At 39.8% G+C, this 17,777-nt stretch overlaps 3 protein-coding genes and 1 long non-coding RNA gene across 4 annotated transcripts; 1 reads left to right on the top strand and 3 right to left on the bottom strand.

Annotated features, from left to right (window-relative positions):
* The first annotated feature begins 240 nt into the window (after positions 1-240).
* LOC106520271 (kelch domain-containing protein 10) lies at positions 241-9,605 on the top strand. Its single transcript, XM_014012248.1, has 10 exons — positions 241-467; positions 2,537-2,629; positions 2,711-2,932; positions 3,787-3,941; positions 4,013-4,161; positions 4,250-4,334; positions 4,413-4,479; positions 7,655-7,702; positions 7,786-7,925; positions 8,045-9,605. The coding sequence occupies exons 1-10, from the start codon at positions 383-385 to the stop codon at positions 8,252-8,254; spliced, it is 1,254 nt and encodes a 417-aa protein (XP_013867702.1). The 5' UTR covers positions 241-382; the 3' UTR covers positions 8,255-9,605.
* LOC106520274 (uncharacterized) lies at positions 8,379-13,646 on the bottom strand. Its single transcript, XR_001310534.1, has 6 exons — positions 13,114-13,646; positions 11,822-11,934; positions 11,576-11,721; positions 11,263-11,501; positions 11,063-11,171; positions 8,379-10,146 (listed from the first exon to the last, which is right to left on the bottom strand). It is a non-coding gene; the product is annotated as an uncharacterized LOC106520274 (long non-coding RNA).
* Positions 13,647-15,157, bottom strand: LOC106520264 (low affinity vacuolar monovalent cation/H(+) antiporter-like; the record flags this gene model as incomplete). The annotated part of the gene is made up of 5 exons (XM_014012241.1): positions 13,647-13,911; positions 14,006-14,126; positions 14,215-14,314; positions 14,397-14,588; positions 15,080-15,157. Coding segments are annotated over 5 exons (756 nt in total), but the record flags the coding sequence as incomplete, so codon positions are not given.
* On the bottom strand, positions 15,000-17,156 carry LOC106520273 (inner membrane protein YccF). Its single transcript, XM_014012250.1, has 4 exons — positions 17,048-17,156; positions 16,554-16,670; positions 16,404-16,466; positions 15,000-15,228 (listed from the first exon to the last, which is right to left on the bottom strand). The coding sequence occupies exons 1-4, from the start codon at positions 17,067-17,069 to the stop codon at positions 15,200-15,202; spliced, it is 231 nt and encodes a 76-aa protein (XP_013867704.1). The 5' UTR covers positions 17,070-17,156; the 3' UTR covers positions 15,000-15,199.
* Between the last annotated feature and the right edge of the window lie 621 nt (positions 17,157-17,777).

Below are 17,777 nucleotides of genomic sequence, written 5' to 3'. Positions count from 1 at the left end.
TATATACAAATAGATTATACATCCGTTGATTCTTGAAATCGTGGCCTTCTTTGAAACAAACAGAAGAACACAAAGTCCTATTTTTTAAACAACTGTTTATATAGCGTAAACGTGTTTTACCCAAATATTACTCCCACGTCTACGAGTTTAATAACATTCCTTATTACTATATTCTACGTGGTTCTCGAACGCAACGCGAAAGCTCCCCCCTRCTCTGATTGGTCAGTGGTTCAGACCAGCTGGTTGTGACGTCATGTGAAGTTTCGCTCCGCTTTATTTTGCAGGAGAGGTTAGCCTAGCGGTTCGATGCTACAACGATAGTAAAGCGGATTGTTGTCCAGCTGTCGGGGTGAACTCCCATTCTGTCTCTGCGTGCAGCAAAATGTCTTCTTCGGAACCCGACGGGACATTCAGTCACCTCAACGAATTTGAGAAGCTGTCGTGGAGGCCCTCTGTCCGCGACTCAGGTCGGTGAAACAAAAACAGCTGCTAACAGCTGCATCAGGCATGTTCGTCCAACAAGCAGCATCGATCAGAGAGTTTTGTTATCGATTATAGTCCTGGTTTTTATGGTTGTGCGTTTAGTCTGATCTATGGGAAACGATGACATTGGTCGCTGCAGCAGGCAGGCTAAAATTAGCTTACGTGGCTACGGAAATTACATCAGTGTTGTTAAAATGTCCCAAACAGATGTCAGTATCATGTGGCAGACACAAAACTGGTTAAAGCTGCAGACAATAAAACATCACGTGAAACTGACATCTTACCCTAAAATATTTTAAAGATTACTGGTTCTGGTCGAGAACTTTAGTGAGGTTAAAATATTGTGAATTTTTTCATGCTTTACAACAGTTTATTTTAATTATTACCTGGTTTTGGTTGAGCAGAATGTCTTGTTTTTTTGCTGTTCAGCCACAGTTTATTTACTGTAATTAGTACTTATTGCTCAGTTAATAATTATATACATGAATAAATTGTTTGACTAATGCCTAAATTTGATATACAGCGGGTAAAATAAGTATTGAACACGTCAACATTTTCTCAGTAAATATATTACTAGAGGTGCTAATGACATGAAATTTTCACCAGATGTCGGTAACAACCCAAGTGATCCATACATACAAAGAAATCAAACCATAAATGTCCAGAAATGAAGTTATTTGTAATAATGTGGAATGGCACAGGGAAAAAGTATTGAACACACTTACTGAAATTTATCTAATACTTTGTACAAAATCCTTTGTTGTCAATGACAGCTTCAAGACGCCTCCTGTATGGAGAAACTAGTGGCATGCATTGCTCAGGTGTGATTTTGGCCCATTCTTCCACACAAACAGTCTTCAAATCTTGAAGGTTTCGTGGACCTCTTCTATGAACTCTGATCTTTAGTTCTTTCCATAGATTTTCTGTTGGATTCAGGTCAGGTGATAGGCTGGGCCATTCCAGCAGCTTTAGTTTCTTTCTCTGAAACCAACTGAGAGTTTCCTTGACTTTGTGTTTGGGCTCATTGTCTTGCTGAAATGTCCAGCCACGTTTCATCTTCATCATCCTGGTAGATGGAAGCAGATTTTTATCAAGAACGTCTCTGTACATTTTTCCACTCATCCTTCCTTCAATTATTTGAAGTTTGCCAGTACCATATGCTGAAAAACAGCCCCACACCATGATGTTCCCACCTCCAAACTTCACTGTTGGTATGGTGTTTTTGGGCTATTTCACAGGCTTGTCTAAATGTTGTGCAGCAAACTTTAAAGGAGCTTCAACATGCTGTTTCTTCAGCAGTGGAGTCTTGCGTGGTGAGCGTGCATACAGGCCATGGTGGTTCAGTGCATTACTTATTGTTTTCTTTGAAACAAACGTACCTGCTAATTCCAGGTCTTTCTGAAGCTCTCCACAAGTGGTCCTTGGCTCTTGGACAACTCTTCTGATAATTCTTTTCACTCCACTGTCAGAAATCTTGTGAGGAGCACCTGGTCGTGGTCAGTTTATGGTGAAATRATGTTCTTTCCACTTCTGAATTATGGCCCCAACAGTGCTCACTGGAACCTTCAGAAGTTTAGACATTCTTCTGTAACCGATGCCATCATTATGCTTTGCAACAATAAGGTTGTGAAGGTCTTGAGAGCTCTTTACTTTTACCCATCATCAGATGGTTCTTGTGTGATACCTGGCCATCATTTGGGACTGAACCAGCTGATATTAACTTGCACTGACAAGGGGCAGGCTTGCTTTCAAATTACTGAGAGAGTTCAGCTGGTGTCTTGGCTTTCCATGCYTTTTTACACCTCCCTTTCTTCATGTGTTCAATACTTTTTCCCTGCGCCATTCCACATTATTACAAATAACTTCATTTCTGGACATTTATGGTTTGATTTCTTTGTATGTATGGATCACTTGGGTTGTTACCGACATCTGGTGAAAATTTCATGTCATTAGCACCTCTAGTAATATATTTACTGAGAAAAATGTTGATGTGTTTAATACTTATTTTTACCCTCTGTATGTGTTTTCAAATATAATTATTTCACTTTTTCAGGTTCCAAGAAACGAGCACGGTGGCTTCAGGCTCGACGGCTCTTCTCGCCCACCTGCCCCAACCTGCGGATCCCCAACAGGTTTCTCAGAGAAGGTACTAAAATGTCAGGGAAAGAGGGCTGCGGGGGGAAAATAAACTAAAAATCCCCAACCGTAAATTTAATTTCTCCCACAGGACACTGCATACCGCCTGCCCGCAGTGGACACCGCTGTGTTGCAGACAGCGCCAACCTGTACGTGTTCGGGGGCTACAACCCTGACTTTGAGGAGGCGGGCGGGTCAGAGAACGAGGATTACCCTCTTTTCAGGGAACTCTGGCGGTTTCATTTCGCCACAGCCACCTGGCAGCAGGTTCGCACAGAGGGCTATATGCCCACAGAGCTGGCGTCTATGTCAGGTGAGAGTCAGCAGGTCCTAGTCCATGTTTGTTTACTCAGGAAAAAAATTAATGCAGGGATTTTATGCAAAACTTCTGAAAGTTAAAAAGTGTCTTGGACCAGACAACAGATCAGTCACCTCTCTGTAGTCATGTTTTAGTATCGTCACATATGAATGGTATGCAGTGTTTTCTCTGCGGGGGTCCAGCCCAAAGAGGGGAGGCAGCAGCTCTGCAAACTGAGCTCGAGTTGAATGCTATTTGCTTGGAGATGGAAAATGTAGGAAGCAGTTCCAGCTGCAGCTTGAATGTTAAGAGCCACACTGAGAGTCATAAAAACAAATTAAAGCTGCAGCAAGATYATTGTGTTGGTAGAAACACAAAGTCCAGAGTTTGTGTGTGTGTTTCCTTCTGATTAGAAGCAGTGAGGTCTTTTTAGTACTTTTCAGTTCTGTAGTTGAAGTTTTTTTTATATTTTCTGTAGGGCACAATTTATTCCCAGTTAGATAAGATGATACACTGTTATTATTTGTATAAGTCACTAGTTATCAAAGCTTACCWTAGCTGTATGACCTTCCACTCAAACAAGCTTAGTTATTAGTTTATCTCTGGTTTTGGGAGGGTTATTGTTTTTTATTGTGTCTTTTTTTTTCTGCTGTTGTCCTCTTTTAAAAACAGCATATGTCAGCAAAAGACTCGATTATCCATATAATGTTTTTAGTAGCCAAACATTTACTGAAACCTTGACTTCAAACATGACGTGTCATTTGAAAAAGCAGCCAGTTTGTGAAAATGACGGCAACAGGTTGAGATGTTTTCAGGCTGGGGTTTTATAAAGACGGTGGAGTTTAGTGAAGTCAATGTCTCGTTCTCAGCTGCCCTACATGGAAACAACCTGCTGGTGTTCGGTGGAACCGGGATCCCCTTCGGTGAAAACAACAGCAACGACGTCCACGTCTGCAACGTCCAGTACAGACGGTGGAACCTGCTGAGCTGCAGAGAGAAGAAACCAAACAAGATCTACGGCCAGGTAACGCTCGTGTCAGCGGAGACTCCATGTTTCCGCGTCACGGATCAACACTCAACGCTCATTATTTCCAGGCCATGGTTATTATGAACGGCTACCTCTACGTGTTCGGAGGGACGACCGGCTACCTTTACAGCACCGACCTGCACAGGTTGGATCTGAGCACCAGAGAGTGGAGCCACCTGAAACCCAACAACGCGCCATCRGATCTTCCCGCGGAGAGGTCAGTCTGCGTACGAGTTCAGACAGCAACGTGTTTTACATTAAAGCTCCAACATGTTACTGAAGACGGAAAATAAATACATTTCCAGGTACAGACATGAGCTGGCTCATGACGGACAGAGAATATACATTCTAGGAGGTGGAACTTCCTGGACTTCATATCAGCTAGATAAAGTGAGACAAACTTAAAATCTTGATTTGTTGTTAAATTATGCTGCATTTTATTCATTTATTATAATTTCTCCTGATCAGATTCATGCATATAACCTGGAGACCAATTACTGGGAAGAAATAATAACTAAACCTCATGAAAAAATAGGTATGTTTTCAGGAGTCTTCCTCCATCTCACTATCCTCCATCCATATATCTGTCTTCGACTAATTTACCCACTGTCCCTCCTCTGGACATGTCCAAACCATTTCAGTCTAACTTTATCCTTGTCCCTCCAAGGAGAACCTCATCTTCAGCTCTGACGCTGCTGTCTCATCTTTTGGTGTCACTGCTCTCTCGTAAACCATTCCTTTGATCTTTGCTGCCACCCTTTTTGTCACAAATCACTCCTGAAACATTTCTCCATCCAGCCTGGTCTCTTCTTCACCTCTTAAACCACAGTCCCTGTTCTCCCGGACAGTCTTGATTTGATTTGATTTATTTATTTAACAGGAAAAGATTATTAAAAATCAAGCCTGCCTCAGCATAATTGCTGTTTTACAGCAGGTTCCTGTTCTGCAGCACATAAAACACTCAGAATTACAGCATCACAATCACATCATTATTATTACACCATAGACACAAAGACAAACAAGCATACCAAATTTCTAAAAGGCAGCATTTGCAAAATAGGACATCTAAATATGAGCACAACAAAAAGTGTCCAGCAGATGGCAGACAAGATTCTTCTTAAAGGGCTGTAGTTTTGAAATGGACTTTATGTTTTGAGGAATGTCATTCCATGCTTTAGTATAAACATAGAAGAAAGACCTCTGGCCGTAACAGTTTTTAAAAGTTGGTAATATCAGTTGTCCTTTTGCAACAGATCTAGTTGAATGACCACTTCCAGAATTTGATTTGGGCAGCAATGCACAAAGAGTTCCATAATTGGCACCTTGGAAGATCTGAAAATATAAATTAATACCACTATACAAAACATAATTCTGAAAAGTCAAGGCATCAGACAATGAAAGAACTGTACAGTGATGAGTCCAAACAGGAAGTTTTTTATGAATTTTGTAGGCCCTGTTGTAGAGCCTAACTATCGGTTCTAAGATTTCATTTGTTGAAAGAGACCAAACAGGTAAACAGTATGACATGGTTGAGAGTATATTGGCATGAAGATAGATATTTGAAACAGAAGATGTCAGATTGGATCTAATTTTTGAATAAACGTATAATTTCTGTTTCAACTTAGTGGTTAAGACTCGTACATGATCACGATAAGTCAAATGAGAATCCAAAGTAATTCCAAGATATTTGTAGGTAGTGACAATATCAAGGGGTTTGTTTAAAAAAGTGAGTTGATTTGTTATATTGAAATGTCTCCTGGGTGAGGAAAAATACATGCACACAGTTTTTTTTAACATTAATTGACAAAAGATTATCTTGAAGCCAACCATGAAATATCTGAAGATCTGCTTGTAACTGACTATTAATAGATTCAATATTGAAATCAGACAAAAAAAGAACAGTTTCATCAGCATACATTAAAATATTTGAATACTTCAATATTTTTGTGTATTTATGTATAATAGGAAAAGCAGTGGGCCCAGTATGCTACCCTGTGGAACTCCCACGGAACAGGGCAGAGACCCGGACACAGAGCTTCCATGTTTCACAACCTGACACCTATCAGTCAAATAAGAGGAAAACATTTGTATTGCAGATGATGAAAGTTGAAAAGAAATCAACTTTTGTAAGAGAGTAYAATGATCARCTGTGTCAAACGCTTTACGAAAATCAATATAAACAGCACCAGTTACTTGACCTTTGTTCAAAGCAGCACGTATTTGTTCAGTGAATAAAATTAATGCAGACATGGTTGACCTTGACGTGCGGAAACCATGTTGGCTATTGCTTAGCATATTATTAGCTTCTAGATGCTGAAGTAGTTGATTAAATAATGTTTTTTTCAAGTAACTTAGAAAAATAGGAAGAACAGAAATTGGCCGATAGTTTGAAACTTCTGTTGGATCACCAGATTTAAAAATGGGAGTAATCTGAGCAAACTTCCAGGCATCAGGGAAAATAGGCTGCACAATACATAAATTAAGCAAATGATGAAACAATGGTAAAAAAGTGTTGGCATGCATTTTCAAGAAATCCATATTTATCTTATATTTGTCAAATGCATGTGAGCCATTTAGAGATTGGAGTATATTCAAAACATCACTCTGTGAAATTTCAGAAAATGAAAATTGCTTTGATGTGTCAGGATATTTAAATAACTTTAAACTATTAGCTTGTCCCGGTAATGATGTCCTTACTGAAGAAATAAAATATTCATTAAATAAGTTAGCAATTTTTTCATGATCAGAAACAAGAAGTCCATTTACTGAGATTTGTGAATTGTTATTAAATGTTTTATTGTTACTTTCACCTGTCACTGACTTAATCGTCTTAAGTACTTCAAGTCCTGCACATTTGCAACCTCTGCTCCTCATTCACACACGTATTCTTTCTTTCTRCGGCTGACTTTCAGTCGTCTTCTTTCAGTTGCATGCCTCCACCTCTCTGTTCTCACCACAGATCACAAACATCATAGTCTTTGAGGATTTCTGTATGACTACATCTGTTATTCTGTCAATCGTCAGAGCAAACTAGAAGGGACTCAGAGCCGACCCTTGGTGCATCCCCTTGTTCTCCATCCAAACTGTCAAAATCGTCTCTCATTGTCGCAGTTGCATGATGAAAATTGTGTCCTTTTTGTTTGCAACTTTAAATCTTCAGCCCTTTTTTTGTCACAACCTACCAGGAGAAGGTTTCACCCCCTTCTGAATAAGAAATAATTATGTGATTGGTCAGAAGTTTGTAGGCATGTTTGTTTATGCTGAAAGTGCCCACTTTCATGGAGCACTTGCTTCCTAATTAATGGGGGGTCCGATTAAAAAAAAAAACAACTAAATAGTTTTGGAATCTGTACATAGAGCCTTACGAGTACAAAAAGGAAAAACAGCTCTAAAATAAGTTTTAAAATTTTATCAAAGTCCCTATTTAAGGCATTTAGACTTCAGCAGGTAGAAACCCAGTGAGGTGACGTGTACCGCAGTGGGAGGGTTTTCCCAGGAGCTTGGCGCAGTGCGTCTCAGGAGCTGTGAAGGATGTGTGTGAAAACGAATGTCGAACAACWGAGTGACCATTACTGTTTGGCTTTGGATCGAGCATACTGGGCCCTTGACTTCCACCGCTGTCCTSCTGTCCTCATACATGTCCTGCACTGTACATTTCAGTTAAATGTGTTATTTGGAGTTCACTTGACTGTCTTGGTCTCTTATCACAGGATATCCTGCAGCACGTCGATGTCACAGCTGTGTTCAGATCAAARATGGTGAGCAGTATTTCACACAGCCTCCACTGATCACGGTGACGTTCGATTGCCTGCCTCATATCTGCCTTTTTTTTAACACTCAGAGGTGTTCATATGTGGAGGTTATAATGGCGAGCTGATCCTCTCTGACCTGTGGAAGATAAACCTTCAGACGTTCCAGTGGACGAAGCTCCCGGCCGTCATGCCAGAACCGGCCTACTTTCACTGTGCTGCCGTCACTCCGGTCAGTAAAATGTYGTTAAAAAGAAATCCATAAAAGTACTAGTAACCCAGCAGAAACCGTYGTTTTATATTTTTGTTTACCTTGGACCAGACAGATCTTTCTTTCCCCCTCTCTCTCAGGCGGGTTGTATGTACGTCCACGGCGGCGTGGTCAACATGTCCGGAAACCGACGGACCGCCTCTCTGTACAAAGTGTGGCTGGTGGTTCCCAGTCTGCTGGAAATGACCTGGGAGAAACTGCTGAAAACATTTCCTCATTTAACGCAGCTGTCCACCCTGCAGCTGCTCAGCCTCGGACTCACTCACTCATTAATCCAGAGRCTCAAATAGACTCAACACCAGGACTGAATAAACTAAAGCAACACTCATGATCTCAGCGGTAAATAGAAAAAAAAACCCATGTCTTATGAAAATACTTTAGAGTTGTTTCTTTAAGTGCATTATTTGGAGTTTGTCAGATTTTCCTTCAGAGAGTACAGCAAACTGTGCTAATTTCAACCTCTATGCACTCGATACCTATTTAAAAAAACTGCTTCTTTTTTGCCAGAGGAACCTGTGGAGCGTGAAACTATATGAAAGATCCCCCGTTGGAAGAGAAAATGACTTCTGATGGTGTAGTTTTGACTCATGAAGTGTTTATTTCACTGTTGCTGAACCTCGCTGCAGGAGTTATTTTTAAATGCTGGAATTTAAAACTAGTGAATCTGGTGGTCTGTCTTTACAATTAGAAGATTCTCATAAAAAAGCATGAAAGATAATTAGCTTTATCGGCCGTYCCTCTCACTGATGCGTTTTATTGTTTTAGACACGACATCACTGTGAAGTTCCTGTGCCTCTACAGTCGTTCCCCTTCACTTCAAATTTGTGGTTCCACAGTGATTTTCAACCCGATTATACTTATTTATTGAAATGATTTCTTTGGTGCCTTCTGACCTCCCGAAACATTTCTTTAAACCATTTTTTAAGTGTTTACGACTCAGTGGTCTATGCGGTGCTCTTCACTTGAGCCTTTAGACGTTTCAGCTGATGTTCCTGCAGACTGTGCATTAACTCAAAACTCACAGATTTTATTTATTTCAAACACTGTGCTGATTTATGACAAACTTTGAAAATGTACTTCAACGTGTAGCTGTTGTTTTTCAATATTATCCCTGCTATCATTGTCATTTTTACATTGTAAAAAAAACTTATACATTTTTCTAGAGGTTGTAGTTCTCAAGTTTTGGTACTTGTTAGAGTTGCAAGTGGTGGTAAATACTATGAGATGTTTTTTTTAATCTAAATATGAGACACCAGCAGTTCTTTTCCATGTACTGTACATTTAAACTTTAAATCCGGTCCTGTTGCCTTTATTTGTTGAACTTTGTTTCATGTAAATGTGTCGGTACACTTTCCCTTSACCTCATCATTCTCAAACATGAACATCATGTTCTCAGACATATTTATGTTTTTTTGAGCAGCCCACTGCTTATCAAACTTAGTACCGGAGTTGAAATTATCGTCTACAGATTTGCATCACTTCTGATGATGGAAGCTAAAATCTTCTGCATGTAAATGTGGTTTTGCATGAAACTACACAGAATCTCTGTGAAAGAAGTGAATGTGTCCCTAAGGTTAAAAATGRGTACGATGCTTGGTCAGTTTTTGTCTGTACAAAAGCTAAATAAAAACAAAACAAGCACGTGTTTTTTGAAAATAATTTTTCTTCTCAAACATCAGTTTTCAGATAGGAAGAGCAGCTCATTTCTCACATTTTTCACCTCATGTACACAAACATTATCCCAATAGTTCAGAGAAATGTTACTATAGGTTTACGTTAATTTGTACCGTTAAAAAAAACAGCTTTTATCTTCACAAGTTAAAAAGATATGAGTCTAAATAAGTTAACATCTGTATTCATCAGTCATTACAGTGCAGTGAAAGATGTACCTACCTGAGATTAAAAACCTCCGTTAAAATAAAAAACATAAAACAGACTGTGCAGAAATCATCGTCACTGTTTCTATCACAGGTCACCAACAGACTGAATTTGATCATTCAAAGTCCTTCAGGCTTAAAAAAGTGCAAGCTTTGATCCGATGGTCAGTTTTGATCCGATGGTCAGTTTTGATCCGATGGTCAGTTTTGATCCGATGGTCAGTTTTGATCCTAACAGCCGGTCGGAGACGGAGCGAAGTAATACAGAGCCAGGAGGATGAGGTAAACCACCACCAGAGCTGTGTCTGTGGAGAGCAAGGTGCTGAGAAATAACTGAACAACTGGAGGTGTTTAACAGTTCGCAGAACCCCGTCACTAAATCTGCTTTCTTACAGATTCCTAGATTAAAGGAAACTTGGAAGCAGACAAGCAGAGGTATTGAACCTACAATTCAAATGAAAATGAGACGAAACAAAAACTGAATACARTTTGCAAATCATTTTCAACCTATATTCAACTGAATAGACTACAAAGTCAAGATTTTTAATGTTTAAATAGATAAACATTGTTTTTTTGCACATTTATATAGTGTAGTTTATTCATTTAATTTAAAAAACAAAAATTCACATACAAAAAATACAAATCAAATTAAATGAAAGGTAGCAGAAAGAAGAAAAAAATCATCTCTGCCCCATTATGTAAAATGTATTCACTCATTTTGAATTTGATTTCTGAAACACGTCCCAAAAATGCTGGGACACGAGCAAAAACGATTGGGAAAGTTGAGGAATGCTAAAATAAATAAATAAATAAATAAATAAACTAATGATGGGGCGAGGTGGCTTAAAGGTGGATAAATACTGGATTTTCTAGCATAATTTTGTCAGGATCTTATTCATCCAGCTGATGATGCTGAAACGTTTTTACAAACTAGCCTTAGCATTTCTTTCAAGGCAGCCGTTGATTTTTGTTTATGCAGATCCTGTTTGTAAATCAAGCTGCAGGGATTATAAACGGTCAGGAGTATTTAGGGAGTGCTTTGCTGAGTTACATCCAACCCATTTTAAGAACATATAAAAAATAATTTAAATTAATTGTTCAAATAAATGACCAGCTTTGGTTTGATTGTTGCTTTAGTTTTTAGATTTACACAGTTATCCACTAAATCTAAAGTAATTAACTCTATTATAGTAATTTCACCTTTAAATGCTCTGAACTCACCCTGAAAATAATCAGACTTGTCATCCATGAAGATGTAGTTGACTAGAATGACGCTGAAAATACTGGCCCACAAGTGCTGGTCTGTGAACACGAGCACAAAGCCCACATCCTGAAAGAACAAAAACTGTCAACTATAAAACTTCATTTTATTTTGTATTAATGGAGAAAGCTGAGCATGAAAAGTAAGAGGGAGGTCTCACACAGAAGGCATTAAACAGGACCAGGATCGGTATCTGTAGCATGCAGACCTACACAGCAATACAACCTCCAAGCTGAAACAAAAAGTGTACTTAAAGATACAAAAATAGATTTTAAATTTTATATTTAGTCAAGACAGCAGTTACCTCAGACTGATGTTGTTCTGGAGGGCAAACTGAATCCCATTAACARTCTCTGGGATCTCTGGGACCATCGCTAGAACCGTCACCCCTATGAAATACTAGAGGAAGAAGCAGGAGGATTACGCGGCTGGAGGGGATTGCAARCTGAGCACGCTCAGAAGGACACGCAGACCTGAGATACGCTGGGCTGGCTGAGTATCGGCTGGATGTGTTCGGTCGCAAGGTCCACGCACGCAGACGTGAGCACGGTGGCCCAGACGAGGATGAGCAGAGACCTCCACCACGACCAGTGGACAACTGTCCCATGAGGACCAGGCGCTGCACAGAGATAAACACCGTAACAATGACAACTGTACCTTCAGAGTTCATTGTATAATTAAAAAAATTAAAAACAGCTGTTAAAGTGCCTGAACAATACCCTGCCCATCTCCGACGTGGAAGTTGTAGATGTAGGAGTGTGTTTTCAGAGTAAATATCAGACCGATGATGTAGGCGGCAGGCAGGAGGGCCGACACCGTGTACACCAGAGGCCTAACAAAAACACACAGTCTTATTTTACATACTTAACCAGCAAAACCACAATGTGACTTTACTGGATCCATTCACACTTTTAAGACTAGTTATCACCTGCTGCCACAAAAGTATTCATCTAATCTAATCCAACTTTATGTGTAGCGTTAAAACACCACAGAGGACCAAAGTGCTGCACAGAGTCCACAATAAAACAAACGCAAGAAAAAAATTTCAATTAAAACACAAATAAATCAAAACTATGTAATAAAAACAGTTAAGTACATAAAATCATATCAAACTTTAAAATATAAAAGTAAAAATCAGCTGAAAATGTCATAAAACTAACTCTTAAAGAGTTTTAAAGGGATCTCAGACTGTTTGCACACGTTGGCCTTAACATATTTCTCTCAGCTACTAAAAGTTGTTTTTTGTGAAACATCTGTTTATTTAAAAAAAATTGAATGTTTGTTACATTTTTTAYTTAAGCATGTCAGCATTTTGTTCCTGACACAGTGCATTCTGGGGAAGATGATGATAAGCTACAGTTGAGACTAAAGCAGAATAAGTCGAGGCTAAAAATCTGTAACGTGTGACAAAGTTATTTTTTWTATTAATTGCTCGGTTCTGCTCGGTATGGTTTGCAAAGTATCAAACATGATGTTTAGCAGATTAGCGTCATCATTTACCCAGAATACTTTGCTGTGTGACAATGTATTTTTTAATTAATAAAACCAAAACAGCGTACTGTATTGTTACAGTCTTTGTTTTTTATAGTTGAAGAAAATGATATCAAATAATGTCTAATCTTACAACTAGTCGGTGTTAAAAACAGACAAAGAGGGCTGTGAAAGATGGAAGGGCAGCTGCTTCCACAGCTTAGAAGTTGCTGCAGCAGCAAAAACTACAACCCCCCCAGASCCCGAGTCCCGTTTTAGCGACACTCAGGAAGAGCTGGTCCCCTGATCTAAATTAGAGATGCAGCAGTTCATAAAGGTAGGATGAGGCAAGAMTTTAGAACAAATCAAAGCATTTTATAATGGATCCTGAAATGTAAAGGAAGCCGGGTGGTGAGGCGTGAATTACTGTCAGAGTGTTTTCTTTGAAGGTCGGGTTTTATTTTGTCTTTCTGTCTGCGTAAAACAAAGATTCAGTCTCACTTTACAAAACTTATAACTCAGAGAAAAAAACAAAACTCACTCGACGTGGTCKTGGAACAGAGTTCTGTTTTTCTGTTGCTAAAAACAAAAACAAAGTCGGCATTAATCACAGCCAGGTGCACGTGGGCCTGAGCCTGTTTCAGAGCTCCTCCTCTCTAATGGCCAGATCGTATTGGCAGTTGTGGCACACAAACGGCCTGCTGTCGCTGCTCGTGCCATTTCCTTGTGTGCACGAATCACACACCAGGTCTCCGTACGCCTTGGAGAAAAGTGTGGGGGCGAATACGCCTGTGAGCGACAAAAAACAAAACAATTTTCTGAAGAAACAGGAGAAACAACTGATTCTGTAGTCACGTTAACACCATTTGGAGCCATCAACATATCTTGTCTTAAACCTGTTAACTCTCTCAAAATACGGTGAAAAAAAGTTATGTTGGTTWCAGAAAACTCGCCTCCCACAGAGATGAAAAGCAGCGCCGAGCTCACTCCTGCAGAGCGGCTGTTGAATCGCTGCTCGTTGTGTTTCAGACCTCCAATAATCATGCAGACGCACTGAAAAAGGCAAAACCCTACTCAAATGCGTCGATACGGACGGTAAACAAAACAAACACCGAAATAAAAGAAAATCCGAAGATCTGCTGTCAACGAGCTCACGGGGATGAAGAGGATGCAGCCGAGCAATGTGCCGGTCAGCGCCGCCTTAACGACCTCCTGCAGACAGGGGTCGGCGTCCCGCTGACCTCTGAGCAAGGCCGTGATGTAAAAGGTCAGCTCTGTGACGGAGCCAAAGGTGGCGTTGACCACGGCGCCAACGGCAAAGTTACTCTGTGCAGAAATRCTGAGGACAAAGATGAAGAATCAACATCAGAGCTGACCTGAAGGACAGTTTGCTTCGTCTTTTTGTTACTACAGGTGTGTAAACAACGTCTTACCTGGCGATGCCCATACCGATATAATACGAGAGAGGTATGTTGGAGCTGATCGCGACGGTGAACTTGACATCAGAACTGGCAAACTGGTTTTCTTTGTCAACATATYCAATTACCAGAGCRACTATAASAAGAGGRAGGAGGTGTGAAGGACGAGTCAAAGATCCTGACAGGTGTGACCCGTACAAACACTCCGCTCTGACAAAGGATACTGACAGCAARTACATTGATCCCATCAACAGTGTACTTGTGGTAGTACCAGTTCGCAGCGTGGTAGCAGCACAGCAGCGCTCTGGTCTCAAAGCCTTGATGCTGAAGTTCAATTAAAAAGATACGTAATCAGTGAATCTGCCTTCWTGCTGTGGTGGGAAACACTCCAGTTCAACACCTGCACCTTTCTGTGTGAGCTCGTGGAGATGGAGACGTCCTCGGGAGGCAGGAGGACAAAGACGCTCAGAGTCTGAGCGTTCATCTTGGAGACTGGGAWGGTGAAGACCAAGATCCACGAGATGACGCAGGCCAGAGCGTGAACGATGACCAGGGTGGGATATCCCAGCAGCAGCCACACGTAGGTGGAGAAACGACGCTACGCAMCGATGGGGAGAGAGCTCAGTGGATCACAAACACGAGTAAATATCACAAAAATGTCACAAACAGGCTCGTTAATTATCTGTTCTCAGATCCACAACAAATACTCAAAATTGTAGGCGTACTCTGAGACTCTGGACTTTTAAGTAAGTAAAGTTTTATTAATAAAGCGCCTTTCATAGAAATATATTCACAAGGTGCTGTACAATCATCAACAATAGATAATAGCAGAAAAACATAATAAAATGTAAACAACATAATAAAAAACATCAAAACAAGAAGGATAAATTCTAAATTCYAACTCAGAAACAGCTTGGAGGCAGAGCACAACTAGAGATGAGTATTATGTATTTAAGACTGTACAAATCAGAGTACGAAAAATGGAGCTGGAAATAAAAATAGGGGGGTAGGGAAATTTATGCCGTATGTTCAATAATACACAAACAGGTTTGGCGAGTAGGCACTACAGGGCTAGGCTGCAATTTTTACCCAGTAGGGGGTCCGGAGAGGTTGTCCTGGTCTCTCTGGAGCTGCTGCCTCTGTGGGAGATGCAGCAGGACGGGTGAGTTATCTCCTGACTCTATTCTGCACTCACAGTCCGCTGCTTCCTCACAACACCTCCTCWAAGTGCTTCCTATCTGGAAAACAACAAATAAATAAATAAATAAAACACAGCAGTTGCCTCAATATTTTTGAAAAATGTTCCTACGTGATATAAAACTACAGGAYCTTCACAATCTTCATAATCAGCAACACATATTTCTCAAACGTCTTACAGAAAAATAATATTAGATTAAAAAAAACAGGTCAAAAGTCCAGTTTTGTTGCCAACAATTACGAGTCATTTGTTCACAGTCGAGCAGTGGAGAGCGTTAAACCCTAACATCATATGAAATGAGCTGAGTCCAGATATTCCAGCCTCCGATGGGAGAATATCCTTAACCAATGCCGAATTTAGTTGGAAACGAGGAATATTACTGTTTTCTAATGCAATTTTTTATAAAAACCCTGATGGTTTTGTGTTATAATAACCCACAATCATTTAATAATGTAGAAACTGTTAAAAATTCAACAACCCTGTATTTCGACAGATGTTATGTCTTTAAAGTGTCTGTGACGTCAACCTTTTGTAATGCATACGAATGCATTTTTAAAAAAAGGACATTGATAAAATATTGCAAAAGAAATTTGATGTCGCTGAGATGAGCAGTTGTTGAGATATTTGCCTGTGAAGTAACAGGAAGTGATGTCAAAGGGGAATGTCTGCATGTGAACAGAGCGTTGCTAAAATGACTAAAAACCCAGMCTGTAGAGAAGAATCTGATGTTTCTTAAGATTATTTTGAGTCTCTATCAGAGAGAGATGAAGAAGAGTCAGAGTTCAAATAATATTGTTTCAATAAACAAAGAACAGACAGTTTTCTTCGTTAGAGTTCCCCTTTGATGTCACTTCCTGTTTMACTTTGGCTGGGCCAAGTTCAAAAGAAAATATGCCAGTTATGGGACAAAATGTGTTAAATCGTGTGATTAATTCCAACTTTCTTAAATATTAAGATGTTTTCTTTGACTTTTTGTATTTGAAGAATATGCTTGTCACTTTAAGTCTTCACTTCAATCATCAGCAGTGTCTTCAGTTTCTGCACTAATGAGCTGCAATTTAAACTTGTGTTGTTCAAGAAAAAAAATGAACTTCCTTATTTCTTCACCACAAGTTGGTGCATTAAACACAATTGACCACAAATTAATCATGCTTCCGTTAGCAGAAACATAAAGTACAAACAGGAAATGCATTCCAAAATAAGCCCATACCGTACCTCGACGGATCGTGTTGCCAAACGGCCAGAGGAAGTAGCAGCACAACTTCCAGAGAAGTTTACCTGAAAACAGAGAAACAGGAAAGAGTTGAGGAAAAAGGTTCAGAGAAAGTGCTTTAACATTTTGCCCCTACTGACCGGCTCACCTACAGTAGRGAACCCCGATAACGGTGATGAACATCAGAATGCCGATGACAAAATAAGCCAAAGACRCCCACCAGCCAAACAGGAGCACATACACAACATTTCCACATGTGATGAACCGACCTGGAAACAGACAGAAGAAATCTCTCATCAGCTAAAGTCTTAATATTACTGCTTTACAAAGCTAAATTTTAGAGACGTTTTACATAACTAGGACAATTTTACAAACTTTTAAGAGTAGGTTTTATTACAAAATATACCTTAAATGTTTTTGGTGTGTCAATATAACCTTGTAATGATTAATGCAACTGCTATTAYTTTAGTTTGAGAACAATAAAAACAAGTCAAATGAGGCCAAAAGACGTATTAAAAGCTAAAAAGTGGATTTTGAGTGATATGTCCCCTTTAAAAGGCTTTGTTTATTGTTCAGATTTGGATCTTAGAATATGAGGTTTGATAATCATTAATGAAAAATCAGCACAGAGATCAGTAACCTGTACCTGGACCTGAGTGTGGTTTCATGATGTTTARCTCAGAGTACAGCTCTTTCACAACTTCTGAGCGGTCTCCAAACGGTCGCTCTGTCACGTGGCTCTTCCATTTTCTGAAACCAAACTGAATCCCCCACGCAGAGTTAAAATTTAACGCTCTTCTGAACTCCACCGACTGTAATCAGCAGCCGCCGGACTCCATACCCTGCAGTTGTTGACCAGTTTAYTGGCCTCCACCTCGTTCTCTGCTCTGATGGTCTCCCAGCTTTGGATCTCCTCCCAGCTGTCGTCACAGACATGACGGCTCGCACCTGATGTACGAAGAAACACAAAGGTGAGTGTAACATGTCAGTTATACTTTTAAAAATAAACAAATCGTTAATACGCACGTGCTTCCGCAGATGTGTWTTTGGTTGAAGGATGTGTTGCATGATGTGAAGATGGACAGCAGGTGTGTTTTGTGTTCAGTTGTTGGGAGCCCTGCAGCCGATCGTCTTCATGATTGTAGCTCACCTGAAGATCTCGATCAAACGAAGAACCTGTAACACCAAGTTTAAACGTAATTACATTTCTTAACTTCTGTTGGTCACAGAGACAGGTTTCAGAAAGGCTCARTATTAAAGCCAGGGAAACCATTAAATAAAAAGTCACGTATTTTGTACAACAGTTTGTCAGTAAATGCAAAATTTGAGGGGTGTTAAAAGAATATACAGCAAAGAATTTAGAGCAGTACAAATGA

The sequence above is a fragment of the Austrofundulus limnaeus genome, unplaced genomic scaffold, assembly GCF_001266775.1.
Source record: "Austrofundulus limnaeus strain Quisiro unplaced genomic scaffold, Austrofundulus_limnaeus-1.0 Scaffold90, whole genome shotgun sequence".
NCBI classification, from domain to species: Eukaryota; Metazoa; Chordata; class Actinopteri; order Cyprinodontiformes; family Rivulidae; genus Austrofundulus; species Austrofundulus limnaeus.
Note: the sequence above shows the minus strand (reverse complement) of the source record. Positions and strands in the feature narration are given on the sequence as shown.